General features: G+C 39.6%; 2 protein-coding genes and 1 long non-coding RNA gene across 3 annotated transcripts in view; 2 read left to right on the top strand and 1 right to left on the bottom strand.

Annotated features, from left to right (window-relative positions):
* KCNK5 (potassium two pore domain channel subfamily K member 5) overlaps window positions 1-13,482 on the bottom strand; it is a 575,865-nt gene that overhangs the window by 436,541 nt on the left and 125,842 nt on the right. The gene's annotated exons all lie outside the window — the stretch shown is intronic.
* The window catches only part of GLP1R (glucagon like peptide 1 receptor), a 92,036-nt gene that overhangs the window by 59,254 nt on the left and 19,300 nt on the right, over window positions 1-13,482 (top strand). The window contains exons 5-7 of the mRNA XM_064648472.1: window positions 1,157-1,263; window positions 4,684-4,837; window positions 6,287-6,446. Of these exons, the coding sequence (XP_064504542.1) occupies window positions 1,157-1,263; window positions 4,684-4,837; window positions 6,287-6,446 (421 nt within the window). The remainder of the gene's footprint in view (window positions 1-1,156; window positions 1,264-4,683; window positions 4,838-6,286; window positions 6,447-13,482) is intronic.
* LOC135411199 (uncharacterized) lies at window positions 6,465-8,415 on the top strand. The gene is made up of 2 exons (XR_010429040.1): window positions 6,465-6,868; window positions 8,029-8,415. It is a non-coding gene; the product is annotated as an uncharacterized LOC135411199 (long non-coding RNA).

The following is a 13,482-nucleotide window of genomic DNA, read 5'->3' as shown; positions in this document are numbered from 1 at the left end:
ATGCTGAAGAGATTTTTCTTTTCATAAGCTACCTCTCACATCATTCCCTTTAAAGCATTAACCTAGCAAATCCCTGAGGAACAGCCTGTTCACCTTAAATCCTCCTGGCTGTGCAAAGTACATCTGAATAACTATACTTAATTTTTGAAGTGCAAGGAATGTATTCCTTTGTACAGCACAGGTCTCATGAGTCAGTTGCAGAATTAGCAGCTTGAAGAAGGGAAGTAAAATGCCTGAGTCTATTTAGACAAAGATACAAACATAGAAATGAACCAGAGTAGTGAATATGAATGTGCCTCAGAGGCTGAGCAATAAACCTCTGTTATAATTCAGACCTGCCTGAACCTTTTCAAGAACTTCTCTTCTCTGTAAGGATTTTGGCCAGAATTTTCAAACAAGGGTCTCAGTTATCATGTCTTCAGCAGTGAATCTGAAGAGAGCCCCTGCTCAGGACTGCAGGTGGTACAAGAATCCCCACTGCTCTGGTCCACACCGTGTCGCTCCATCCCAAGCAGGATGTGACACTGAGGTCATGAGATGCTGTTGGGCTGTGGTTTGTTACCAGGAGGTTGCATAGCTGAGGCAGAAGAGAGACTATTTGGGGGTAGAAAAAAAGTTTGGTTGCATGAATGCAAGTCATGCTTTGCCTCAACATCAACAAATGGGATCTGGCTTGTTTTATTTCTGAATATTGATGTAACCAAAGGACCCTGCTCGTTACCGCAGTAAGGAGACTTGCTTGAAGTGTTCAAGTCTGAAAAAATCAGCTTTGCCATTTTTACTACAGGACTGAGTTGTGTCTGTGCTTCTTGCCACTTATTTTAAGACTTGCTTGTGTGGTAATTCATGCCTCTCCAGCTTTATTATGAAATAATGTCACATTATCTATTTTTCTAGCCTAGCTGCAAAACTCAACTGTTAGAGTGAACACCTGGGAGCAGCTGAGGAATTAAGATTAAATTTTTATTTCTTTAGAGCATATGGAAAGTGGAAGACTGATTTGATATGTGCATTTAAACTTAAAAGTAGGAGAATGATTTCTGGTTATCATTAAGAAAAGTTAGAAAGCAACTGGGAGAAAAGAACTGAAGCCCACGAGCTCTGTCTTTTCCCCCTCCCCTTTCTTGTTTTTCTTTTTTCCTTTATATGCTCTCAGGATGCACCAGAAGAACAGCTCCTGAATTTGTCCATCATATACACCATTGGATATGCTCTTTCCTTCTCTGCCCTTGTAATAGCAACTGCCATTCTTCTTGGATTCAGGTAACTGGCAAAGCTTTGAAGAGAGTGGAGTAAAGGTTTTATGTTTTTCTGTATGAACGTGTCAGACTTTGACAGAAACTTTTGATTATTTTTTCTTTCCTTCCATCACCTCATCATTTCTCTATCTTTTGTCACTTCTATGTTCCTTCTGAAAATAATTTCTTCTCAAAATGCAAGTAAAATTGCCAAATTTTTGCAGTTTCCTGTATGAATATGTGGAACATATACTTTTTGTCAATTGGAATATTTTATTGTGACAATTTTTATTTCAATGAAATTTCCACTGGAAGAGGTGGTAAAAGAAAGAGATGCCAACATTCCTTTGTGGTGTCACCTTGCAGATGAGGCACAAGTCTGAGATGGGCAAAGACATTTAGGAGAGAAATTTTCATCTTGTCTTGCTTGGAGTTACACAGAGCATAAATCTCAGTCTGGCCTATTTCCCAGCCCTCACGTGCAAGGTGTGCAGACAGGGATTTTTTTAAACAATTTTTGTTTTTGGAGAACTTTTAGAAATTCTTACTTCTTTTGCAATATAAAAGAGAACCTAATTTTGAAACTTGAAAAGTTTATGTGAAATAAATTGCTGTCACCTGGCCATATTGATGTATTGAGTTCATCCAGGTTTGCACCTACAAATTCCATGGAGTGCATTGAGAGACTCTTGGTTGCACATGCCAAAGATACGCTGTGTATGTTTGGTTAAAAAAATAAAGAAAAAAACCCCAAACAAACCAAAACACAACTTTGGACTCCAAGAGAGATCTCCTTTTTTCCTCTGTAAATGCAAGAGACATCTTGATTCCAGCCAGACTGTCCTGTGGTTTGGGGATGCTGAGCATAGGAGACTGGTATTTAGAAAACACAAAGATGCTCTGTTGTGGGAATGAAGTCCCTCTGCCACAAAACCCTGCTCCTTGCTGCTGTATATAGCCAGGTCCCATCATCCGTCTTATGTGCTGATGAGGCTGCCTCTCCTAAAAAGTAGAGTTTTCCATCTCCTGCTACTCTTATCTGAAATCAGGTCAGGAACCTTCAGTGCTCTGATCCTTAAGAAACATTTTTTGCTGACTAAAGAATTACAATTTCCAGTTATTGATCATTTGCTCTGGAGCCTGCACTCCACCTTTACGAAGGCACTCCCTTTCCTTTCCTCCCTCCTATATGTTTATACCCCTTATGTATTTAAAAAGGTCAGTCACACCTTTTAACTTCTAATTTCCAAAACTAAAACAATGCAAACCTTCTAATATTGTATCACACCTTTTAGCAATGTTATTATCCATCCTCCTTGCAGTGGAGAAGCATAGGCAAGCAATCTCAGAGAAGTTTTAAAATGACTGCAGAAGTGCAGAGACGTGCTCACCCTCTGTGAATGCCATGTGATAATTATGAGTTGTACGTGTTCTACCTGTGCAACTTTGGGACCCATCTGACAAAACACCAGATGGTCTTCAAGTCTCCAAATGTCTCCCAGGATAAGTGTTTTCTCCTCATTTCACCCATCGATGACACTTTTTGAGTAATCTTAGCAGCCCAAGTGTAAAGGTCACAGAGCACAACCATATACTTTTTGAAGAAAGGAAGAAAGGATGTGCATATTTTCTGGCAGGGAGCAAAGAGCAAGTTTGTCACCAAGGACTGGTAGGAGAGAGGGAACTTTGATGCCCTCACTTTTGTGGGGTGATGCTTTAGCAATTTTTCCTTCAACTGTGAAGCAGGGACTGGAGAAGTGTACAGGAGTGTGTGATTCTTTTTCTGGAAATGAGGTTCCAGAGATGTTAAAGGGGCCAAGAGTCTTGTTAATACTATGCCATCAATCCATTTCATGCTTTCCTTTCTAAATTGTCTATCAGGAGACAACTTGGTCCCGGATCTCATGAAATACATGAGACCTGCTCCTATGTGAATTATTCTGACTGGAATCTCCTCCTGTGGCCTCTCCCTGGAGCTGTGCAGCCTCAACAAATGCGGATTGAAATCTAAATCAATGACACCTGAATGTTGATGGGGCTTTTTAAATTCTTAGACTACAAAATAACCTTCATAATTGTCTTTAATGATGATACAGCAGAGGAAACTATCTCTCTAGAGTCCTATTTTGCATCTTCCGAAAGAAATGGAAGAAAAATCTGTAATTTCAGTGGTGTAAGCTGAATTAGGCCCATAACTTTATGACTGAAACAATTTGAATAATTTGCTTTGCCTGTAGCAGTAATACTCAGTAACTATTTGCAACCTATTTTCTTCAACTGCCTATTTTACATAATTTTTTCAATCAAATTGAAATGTGTAGCAGTTCTGAAGGGTAGAAACAAATGAATTTTGAGTTAAAGGAAAATAAATATTAATAATAGGTAAGTTTTGAAATAAGATGTGATTTAAAAGTGATTAAGAGATTTCATTAGAACTATGAAAAAAATAGCTCTTCTTCAGTGCAAAATCTCTTACTTTTAGACCAAGTCAATTTTTCTACCAAAATTTATAGAGCAGTAAAAAACAGACATTTAAAGTGTAAGTTCGCTGAAACTCTTGCTGGAATAATTGCTGATTACCATATGTTACCTCTATCTTTTAGCATTTAAAAAGAGTCTTACCCAGTATAACTTCGGGGCAAAGTGTGTACCCTTGCAGAGCTGGAAGAAAAGTGTTTGTGGATAAGGCTGGTAAAACATTGGCAGCACTCTGCAGTTGGATGCCATTTACATGACTGCAGTTTCTTTTGCTATCCCTTAACATGCTCTTTTTTGACAAGTAGCAGTTTTATTGTCTTTGCAGCTGGCTGCTGAAATTCAAGAGGATTTTTTTCTTTGGGTTTTTTTTGTTTGTTTGTTTTCCATTCTGAATGCAGAGGTGAAAAGTCTGTTCCTTTTACTTCTACCGTGAATATTTACAATTCCTCTAGGAGGCAATTTGAATGCAGATTTTTCTTTTGTTGTCAAAGTGGTAATTCACAGGTGGATGTTTTTTCATTGTGGGTTTGAGCACAGCCAGAAGCTGCACCGCACCAGTTCCTGAGCTTTGCCAAAGTAAACCTGTGCAGTGACACTGGGGTCAATTCAAAGCAATTAGCTTCAGCATTATGTGCAACTTGACTTTTTCAGTCCTTTCAGATATGTCTTCTGAAAACGACTTAATTTTTACACTATTTAATCTTTTAATTTTTTTTTCCTTAACACACTGGTCTCCTTTCTTTTCCCAAATATTCAGTCTTAGGCTTGAAGTTTTGAATGTCTTTTCCTTGGTAGTGATTTCTTTTCAAAGACAGTTTGAAATCCCTACAGTGATTCTCAAGTTATGGGATTTCCTCTGGTACCTTCTGATTCCCTACAGGGCTTATTATTCCCTCTTTCAGTCCTGTGTGTGATGTTGCAGCTTTTACATAGGTAGCAGATCATGACTAGTTTGTTTTTTTTACAGACATCTGCATTGCACGAGGAATTACATTCACCTGAACCTCTTCACCTCTTTCATCCTCCGAGCTATATCTGTTTTCATTAAAGATTCAGTGGTGAAGTGGATGTACAGCACAGCCACACAAGAGCACCAGTGGGAAGGACTTATTGCCTTCCAGGTAAGGTCAGACACTGTGGTGGTTCTTAGGATATTGAAGTCATCACTGTGTGTCTGCATGAGATCAAGTCATTTAATTCTTTAGTTGATGGCATGGCATGTTTCTCTACCTATGAGAAGTTTGCCCCCAATGGACAGAGGAAACACAAAAAAATTGCTTTACGTATATATATATATGTATATGTACAAATGCCCATATCTTCTTCCCATGCTGCAGGTTCATGTCTTTCTAGCAGTGACAAGAGGGTTTTCATTCCCTAAGCCAGCACCTTTTGTGATAGGACTGTCCGCCTTGTGTAATGACCAAATTAGTTGGTTTTTCTTAGAGATCTTTAATCTCTTGATGACAAGAAAAAAAGGAAGCATCTGATTAAAATGCAAATTTGAAAGTATTTAGAAAAGCTTCGGAGGAACAGGATAATTAAGTACTTCTAACTCTTGGGAGAGGATATACAGCTCTTTTGTAAATGCGATGAAAGCGTCCCTTTCCCCATTTGCATTTGGAATACAAAATGTACTTGAATCTTCAAAGAAAGGTATTTTTATTATCTGTATAGCTCTTGTGGTTCTAAAACATGGGTACAGCATTTACTGCTGCTATTCAGGGTTGGGGTTGTAAAGGGTAAGTTTTGTGATGCATCCTTAGTACCCATTCTTTTCTGACACTGCCTAAGGCTTAAGCGCTAATACCACATAGTGAATCTCATATGATAGTTGATTTTTCTTCTCATCTGCAGTGTATCAGTTGCCAGAAAATAACATTGTAATACACATCTTAAATGGTTTGGAAATGTTCACATAGGATTGTCAGTCATTTCCTCTTCCAAAAAGCCTAGGCTTTATTCTTTTACAGATGGCTTATTCAAATAGTGGTTTCATCAGCTCTGATGGATATATTAATTAAGTAATCAGATTTCATATTTATCTAAAGCCCTGCTGACCACCTCTGTAATTTGCTAACTATGAGAGATTTTGCTCTTAAATGCGGTGCACTGGGCAATATTGCTATTCTGTTAAAAAATCTTTGCTTTGGAAAATAGTCAACATTATGGCATCCACTGTTTGCTCTTTAATAGAGAAATTCTCAACTGCAGATTAGAGTATCTGGGGAAATGTAAAGATTCACTGACAGCATTTGATATAGTACCTTCCACTTGTTCTTTTCATCTTTGTGTCATGCTTTTCAAGCTGTAATCTATTGCTTATTGAGATACAGTCTATTGCTTATTATTCTAAATGCAGAATGTGTACTTTTTATTTTTTAAAGGAGGAATGTTGTTAAAAGCGTCTGTCTGCTGCATATAGCACCGGCTTCTGCCCCTTCAGTACTCAAATGTGATTAGTTTAGCAGTCTATTTTTTTGAGGAACAAAAGTAGGAGAGAGAACCAGTCTTTCGTGTTAGTATCCTTTTATTCTTGGCCCCTTGGGCTGTGCTTTCTTCCCTCACAGGAATCACTCAGCTGCCGGTTGGTCTTTGTGATGATGCAGTATTGTGTGGCCGCAAACTACTACTGGTTGCTGGTGGAAGGCATGTACCTTTACACACTGCTGGTACTTTCGGTCTTCTCTGAGCAAAGGATTTTTCGGCTCTATCTCTGCATTGGCTGGGGTAAGTTGATTTTTCTGTTTGTGGCTGCACTGGCACATGGTATAACGGGAAAAATTGTGTTCTACCCTAGTGCTGCCCAGTTCAAGTCCTGCACTCTGCATTCCTGTTTTGTTCCCAATCCCTTACCTTCTTTGAGCTGGAGGGTGCTGGGCTGTCGCAGCTTCTGGATGCTAATGGAGTAGAAGCTGTGGGTTCAGAACGCAGGGGCTGTGTGACATCACAGAAACTCCACAGACCAGTGGCAGGCACATGGTACTTTTCCTGCAAGTCATCAGCTTCCCAGTACAAATTACATGTTGGTGGTTCCATACAGGTGTGAACTTTTCTTGCCTGGCCTGCTTCATCTCCTTGAAGTTTCCCATTGCATTTACAGATGTGTTAACTACTTGTGGAGCAAAAGAGCAATGATGCCTTGCATCTGGGTGAGGATAGCAGTAGAGAAATGGTGGCAGTGTGAGCAGCAGGATGCAAAGGACCAATGAACAAGGAGAGCCGTGAATTTTCAGGGTGATTAAGTGGGCAGAGCAGGTCTAATAGGGATTGTTGAGGGGAAAAAACGGTCAGGTTGTATGTGCCATGGGCATGTGTGTGCTTGAAATCAAGAATTGTGATGCCTTGAAATCAGTTGGTTGAGCAAGGGCCACGTTGTGTAGAAATGCTAATGCTTTGATTCTTTCACTGTCTGGTTCACCTGAAAATACATTAGAGTTCAGGATTCATCCTATTTTTGGAATGATCTTTTATGGATTTTTATTGCATTTTCTCCCTTCCTCTTCTCTACCCTTCCTTTTTGGTGGAATCAGGCCACTTTTGGAAAGCTGAGAGTAAATCCAAGTAAATACTGCAAGTGCTTTCACAGATGCTAGTTTGAACATTTAAATTGCTTTGACTCTTCTTTTCTCTCCATGGATTTCAACTGTGAATATTTTAACAAATTAATTCCCTGGTAAAATGCATATAAATGGCTTATTGTGAATTACCCAATTTTACTGAACAGTGATATATGAGGAGCAAAGGCTTTCTGGCATATTGATGGGAATAAATAAATGCGAATAATAGCAGTCTCCTGCTGGAGAGTTTTAGTTGAAGTTCTCTATCTTCCATATTCTTTTATATAGGGCATGCAGCAAAAGCAACACCAATTTGTATAACATTCGAACTATATATGTTTTAATTATACCCTCAATTTAATTAAAAAAAAGGTGGGGGGAGCTATCCCGAAGCACTGACTGAGGTCATGAAAGGAAATGGAAAAGAAATTAGAACAAAATTATATCTAGTCAAATCCCAAGGGGATTATGATGTTTTATAAGAAAGGGATAGGCTGGTTTTGGTCTGAATCACTTCTATTTAGAGTTTGTCTCCTGCAAAAGCAGAAGGCACAAACAGAAGATGTTATTTTGGTTTTGTTCTTCCTTTACAATGGCAGTTCTGCTACTGTATATTGAATTTCTGGATGAGTTTGTGGAAATGAGCGGCAATGTCAGAACTTGGCACTGGATATGTGGGCTTCATCCAAGCTTCCTAGAAAGGTCTGTCCATGCCATTCAATCCTCATCTGTACAATTTCTTGCTATTCCAGATGTGTCTGCATGTACAAACCTTGCCAATGATTCTCCACCTTCAAATGCGGAAGCATCTGCTGTTTCAGTGCTCCCAGATTAGTTATACTAGATAACAGTTTCATCTCTAACCAAGGGAAAGAGATGAAGATTTTTTCCCCCTCTTTCTGCTTCTTCACTGATGATTACATTTTTTGGGTGCTCAAGTCCCTCACTGGGTGACTTTCTGCTGTATGCATTGCTCAGAAGATTTTTATTTAATTTTTTAGTTTATTTAATTTATTTAATGATAGACTCAGTATAATGCTGAGGCTTGAGAGAGACAGTAGGTTCCTGTTTGAGCTGTGTGTCCTTCTCTTTGAAGTAGTTTATCAATTATAAAAATAAAGCTGGAACAAAAAAATAAATATTTGATTGTCAGAGCTGATTTGATACCCTGACCCTTCTTCCCATTAATGAATTGTCCTCTTACAGGGTAATTTTTTAACTTGTTCATTATTCATCATTTGGTGAATATTTATGTATACAAATGTCATGTGTGTATTGTTCAAAAACACCGTGGGTGTTAGTCACTTCATGTTGTTACTTCTTCTAATTATAACTGAAGTTTGTGATCACTCTCAGACCATACCAAAATCTGTTCTCCTGAAGTACAGGCTACTGGGCTTGCTGTGCACCCTCCTCACTTCCCTAAGGATCTTGAATCCCGCATTTTATGGTCACTGCAGCCAAGGCTGCCCTTCAGCTTCACATTTCCCACTAGCTCTTCCTTGGTGGTGAGAACAATGTCCAGCATGGCACCTTTCCTCATTGGCTCCTTTGTCACTTGGAGAAGGAAGTTATCATCAACACATGCCAGGAACCTCCTGGATTGCTTATGCCCTAGTATGTTGTCCCTCCAACAGATATGGGGGTGGTTGAAGTCCCTCATGAGGACCAGGGCTTGAGAATGTGAGGCTGCTCCTGTCTGTCTATAGAGGGCTTCATCTGCTTGGAATTCCTGGTTGGTGGCTGGCAGCAGACCCCCACTATGTCACCTGTCCATGCCCTCCCTTTCATCCTGACCTGTAAGTTCTCAGTCAGGTCCTTATCCATCCCCTGGTGGAGCTCCATACACTCCAGCTCTCACTGACATAGATGGCAACATGCCCTCCTGGTCTGCCCTGCCTGATCTGCCTTAGGAGCCTGTGATTCTGTTCCAACACTCCAGTCAGGAACCATCCCACCATGGCTCAGTAAGATCATAGCCCTGCAGGTGTGCACACATCTCTAATTCCTCCTGTTTATGCCTCATGCTATGTGTGTTTGCATAGAGGCATTTTAGTTGTGTCCCTGATGACTTGGAGTTGATGTCAGGAGTGGCTGATATTCCTTCATGCTGCTCTTCAGGTACTTTCTTGCTAACCTCTGATTCCTTCAGGCTCTGGGCCTGGCATCATCTATAGCTGGCACTGGCATCCATTTGGTAGGAGTGGAATGGATTGAGGATCCCCTTCCCCAGCAACTTTAGTTTAAAGTCCTCTTCACCAGCTTGTCAAGCCTATGACTTAGATTCTCTTTCCATTCTCTATCTGATGGACACCATCAGTCCACAGCAGACCAGTTGTTCCAAGATATCCCAAATATATTTTTGCTATAGTAAGTTCTTAAGTCAGTTATTAGGCAGTAGTCTATTTATTATCAGTTCAAATGAGTAATTATTCTTTGCTAGGATGTGCAGAATGCTCTGAATCAGAGTGTCCAGGACACCAGAACATGGTGTTCATCGCATCTGAGCCCAAGTGAAGAGCTGCTGAGCCTGACATTGACTTCAAACTAACAGTAGTCTCTGGAGAAGAGCAGTTTATACTATAACGCTGCTGTATCAGAAGCTTTTAGTGGGAAAAGGACCTGTTCACATTTAGGAGTAGCAAGGAGGGGAGAATGGGGAACAACAGAAATATCACACGGTGACTCTGTGTGACATCCAGCAGGAAGAACAACAGGAGACCATTTTCAGCACTAAAGGCTAAGAAGAAAATGTTAATAAAAAGCTAAATATTCTCTGAGCTTCTATGGCAATTTTACACCCAGCTGCTCTTGCAGCAGGGAAATTGCCATAAAAAATAAATAATCCATTTCCTTTCAAGCCTTGGCAATCCAAACTTGCTCTAAGGAAGAATACTTTAAGGGAATGAAGTTATCAAAAGCAGGAAGCCTGGCTAGGGCATCAAAATCTACATCCTGATTGCAAGGAAGATCTGACTGGAACAGAGGCAGTAAGAAACCTTCCTTCAGAAGCCCAGTATGAACTCACTGTAGCAACAGGATGCATTCATTGCACTGACCACTTCTCTTCTGTTTTCAAAAGAAAATGGTGTTTCAGACGAGGATGTGAAAGTAGGTTTGGTATCCAGACTGATCTTGGTAGGAAATGCATGTCAGGAGTTCCTTTTAATTCTCTTCACTCTTTGTCTTCTAGATTGAAGTCTTTCATTCTTTTCCTTTCTTAGAAATAAAAAATGTTTCATCTTTTCTTCTCACATCTTCAGCGCTTTTACTCTTTCTACATCTATTCATGTGTATTTATCAATTCTTTCAGTTCCTCATCGCATTGTTCATGCATTCATACATAAAGCAGCTGATCAAGGAAGAGCATCCTAGATGCTTTCTGAGAGAAAGAGGACTGAAATTGTTCTGACAGCAGGACTGTCCTTCTGGTTTGTGTGCCTTATTGTCTCGGAGGTTGAACTTATCGCACATGGCAACCAGTGACGTCAGGTTACAGCTGAAATACTGAATACAGTCCTAAAATGCTATATGCAGAATATGTCCTCATTTAAGGGTCTCACCAGGATGGCAGTGCTTTGGTCCTACAAATTCACTTCAGGAAGACTTTCTACTCAGCACGTGAGGATGAGGGGAGCCTCTCTTGCTCCTCATATATCTTCCCTGAAATTGCCTTTACAGAAAGTGGGTGCAAGGGAAAGCCACAAATACAGTGTGTCTGTAAGAATGGAAACTTGCTTGCACATGGAGGTAAGGGAAAGAAGATGGCATGGAATAGCACCACCTGGTGACACCTTTCATGGTAACTGGAACTTTGTGCGTTCCAGAACAAACCTGAGCTTTTCTGTTCAGTTACCGAAATATCTTAGACCCATTAAATGAAGAGACTGATTACTACATGCTGTGATCAGGACATTGCAACTTCCATTAGCAGCTCCACGAGTTTCATGCCCCTCTGCTCATTCGGGACAGTGGAGCATTCTGAAAATGTCAACCTGTGCAGATTTTCTTACAATTTTCTTTTCTTACCTACCCCATCCTTTTGTCATTGTGGAAAATGCTTGGTTTTCCAACTTTTTTTTCTTACTATGCAGACACCTGACCAGGTGTAGAATATATAAGCTAGAGTGAAACTAGGAAAGTTGTGCTGCTTATTTGTGCAGTGGGGTGTTAAGGTGTTGATTTGGCAGTTCCATTACTTTCTCATCATCCATAATATATATTATTATTGCAGCCTATAATTCAGATGCCCAGTCATTTGAAGTTGAACTTTATTAGCTGAACTGTCAGCAGGCTTATTTCCTAGTACACTTGACAGATTTCATAATCACCGTGTAGTGTTCGAAGATTTTGGGTCAGCTATCAGCCTGCAAGAATTAACATTGCAGAAGCTATTATGAGCAGGCTGTTGTAATTTCTGGCATCTTCAGCAGTGATGCAGTACAGAAAAAAGTAGACATTACCATTTCCAGAATTCAGAGACCTTTCTCTGGTCAGTTAATCTAGGAAAAGATCAATCTCAGAGCTTTCTGTGTGATAAAAAGCAAAACCAGAAAGAGTTCAGCCTATATCTTGAATAAGTGCATCCTATAAATGAGTGCAGTTTTTTCTCAGATATCTGATATTCTTTGAATAGCAGCAGCAAGAGAAAGAAATGTAGGACTGAAACTCAAATACCCCAAAAGACCTGCATGTTGAGAGCCCAGTGGAATACACCACTGATTCTGTTAATGAAATATAGTCATCTGTAGTATTTATTCAAAGAGTTGTATGCAGTTTACTTCCACTCCCTGCTCAAACCAGACAGAATTCTCTTGACTGAGTGATGTAACCAGAATAATATTTGCACTTGTGACAGTTAATGCAGGGTAATTAGGTGTCAAAATTGTTAATTAATCTTTGGAGAGTCTCAGTGCTCCTTGCATACTACAACTATTGCAGAGATGCTTTAGACTTGCCCTTTTGCTGTTATGAAAGACTTCTACAGGCTTGAAGTGAATAAGGGAATGTTCTTGAGGCAGTCTCCTCTTTAGATCTTCACCAGGACTTTGGAAAACTGGATGCATTCCCATCTGCTGAGAGTGTGTCCTAGATGGTTTTCAGAGCCACCCATTTCTCAAGGAAAGGTTTTGTGAATTTGGTAGGTGTCAGGGGATATCCAGAAGATGGAGATATCCACAAATCATTATTGTTATCACTTGATATGTCAAATGATATATCCACTGACATACAGCCCTTGTGCTGTCAGTGTTTGTATCTTATCCTGTAACTTCTATATTAAGATGTCTTAATTCTCAGCAAAGTCAAGAAAGAAATAATTCAATCTATAATTTGTTTCTATGAATCACAAGCTCATTTGGTTTGGAACTGATTTGCAATGAGCAAATGTTCTTAGTCTCTTTATGTCACTGTGAAAGCAGCATAGAATTCTTAGAAAGTTTGCTCCCAAAATATTGTGTATTCTCAGTATCAGGTACATTCATGGAACGTGTTCAACCACTTGCCCAAATAATCTCTACTCAATTCACTATCTTTGCTGTTGTTCTAATTATTGGTAATTTTTTTTCTTGCTGTTCTTTATTCTCTCTCTTTTTTTTTTTAAACTGATTTAGGAGAATATTGTTCTTCTGTGTTGGCAGTATTTTGCTGTTCTGATAACAGAAACAGTCTGCAGTACAAGAGAGAAGTTTTTTTACTGATAATACCCACTACAGATAACTGCTTGAGATATTCAGACTGCAAGAGATGACCAATTTCTATGTGGGTTTTGTTTCCAGGAACTGTGTATCTGCCCTGTACAGCACTTACGGCTCTACCCCAATGTTTTTAAGTACAATGAATGTTGTCCTTTCTATACAATGTACATGCATCATCAAATACTTACCAAGGAGGTACTCGGTGAAATTAGTCCATCTTGATCCATCCCTAGGCAGAAATTCCTCATCCTGCTCTTTAAGTCTTAACCTGCTTTCCTTCCCTGTGTGCTTATTTTGGCATTCTGTGTACTGAGTATTGGTTGGTAGATGCACTGTCAAATTATTTTTCATGACATAGGCATTTCATAAATGAAAGAAATTAATTTGAGAGCCTTTGACACTATAAAGCAGGTAATGTCTGCGAGTTTGTTTGGCTTGTCTCTCTTCCCTTTACACCCCAGATAAATTGACCAACTGTGGCACATGCACTGTCAGAGGTAAGGGTAGGAC

This window comes from Pseudopipra pipra, chromosome 3, assembly GCF_036250125.1.
Source record: "Pseudopipra pipra isolate bDixPip1 chromosome 3, bDixPip1.hap1, whole genome shotgun sequence".
NCBI classification, from domain to species: Eukaryota; Metazoa; Chordata; class Aves; order Passeriformes; family Pipridae; genus Pseudopipra; species Pseudopipra pipra.
Note: the sequence above shows the minus strand (reverse complement) of the source record. Positions and strands in the feature narration are given on the sequence as shown.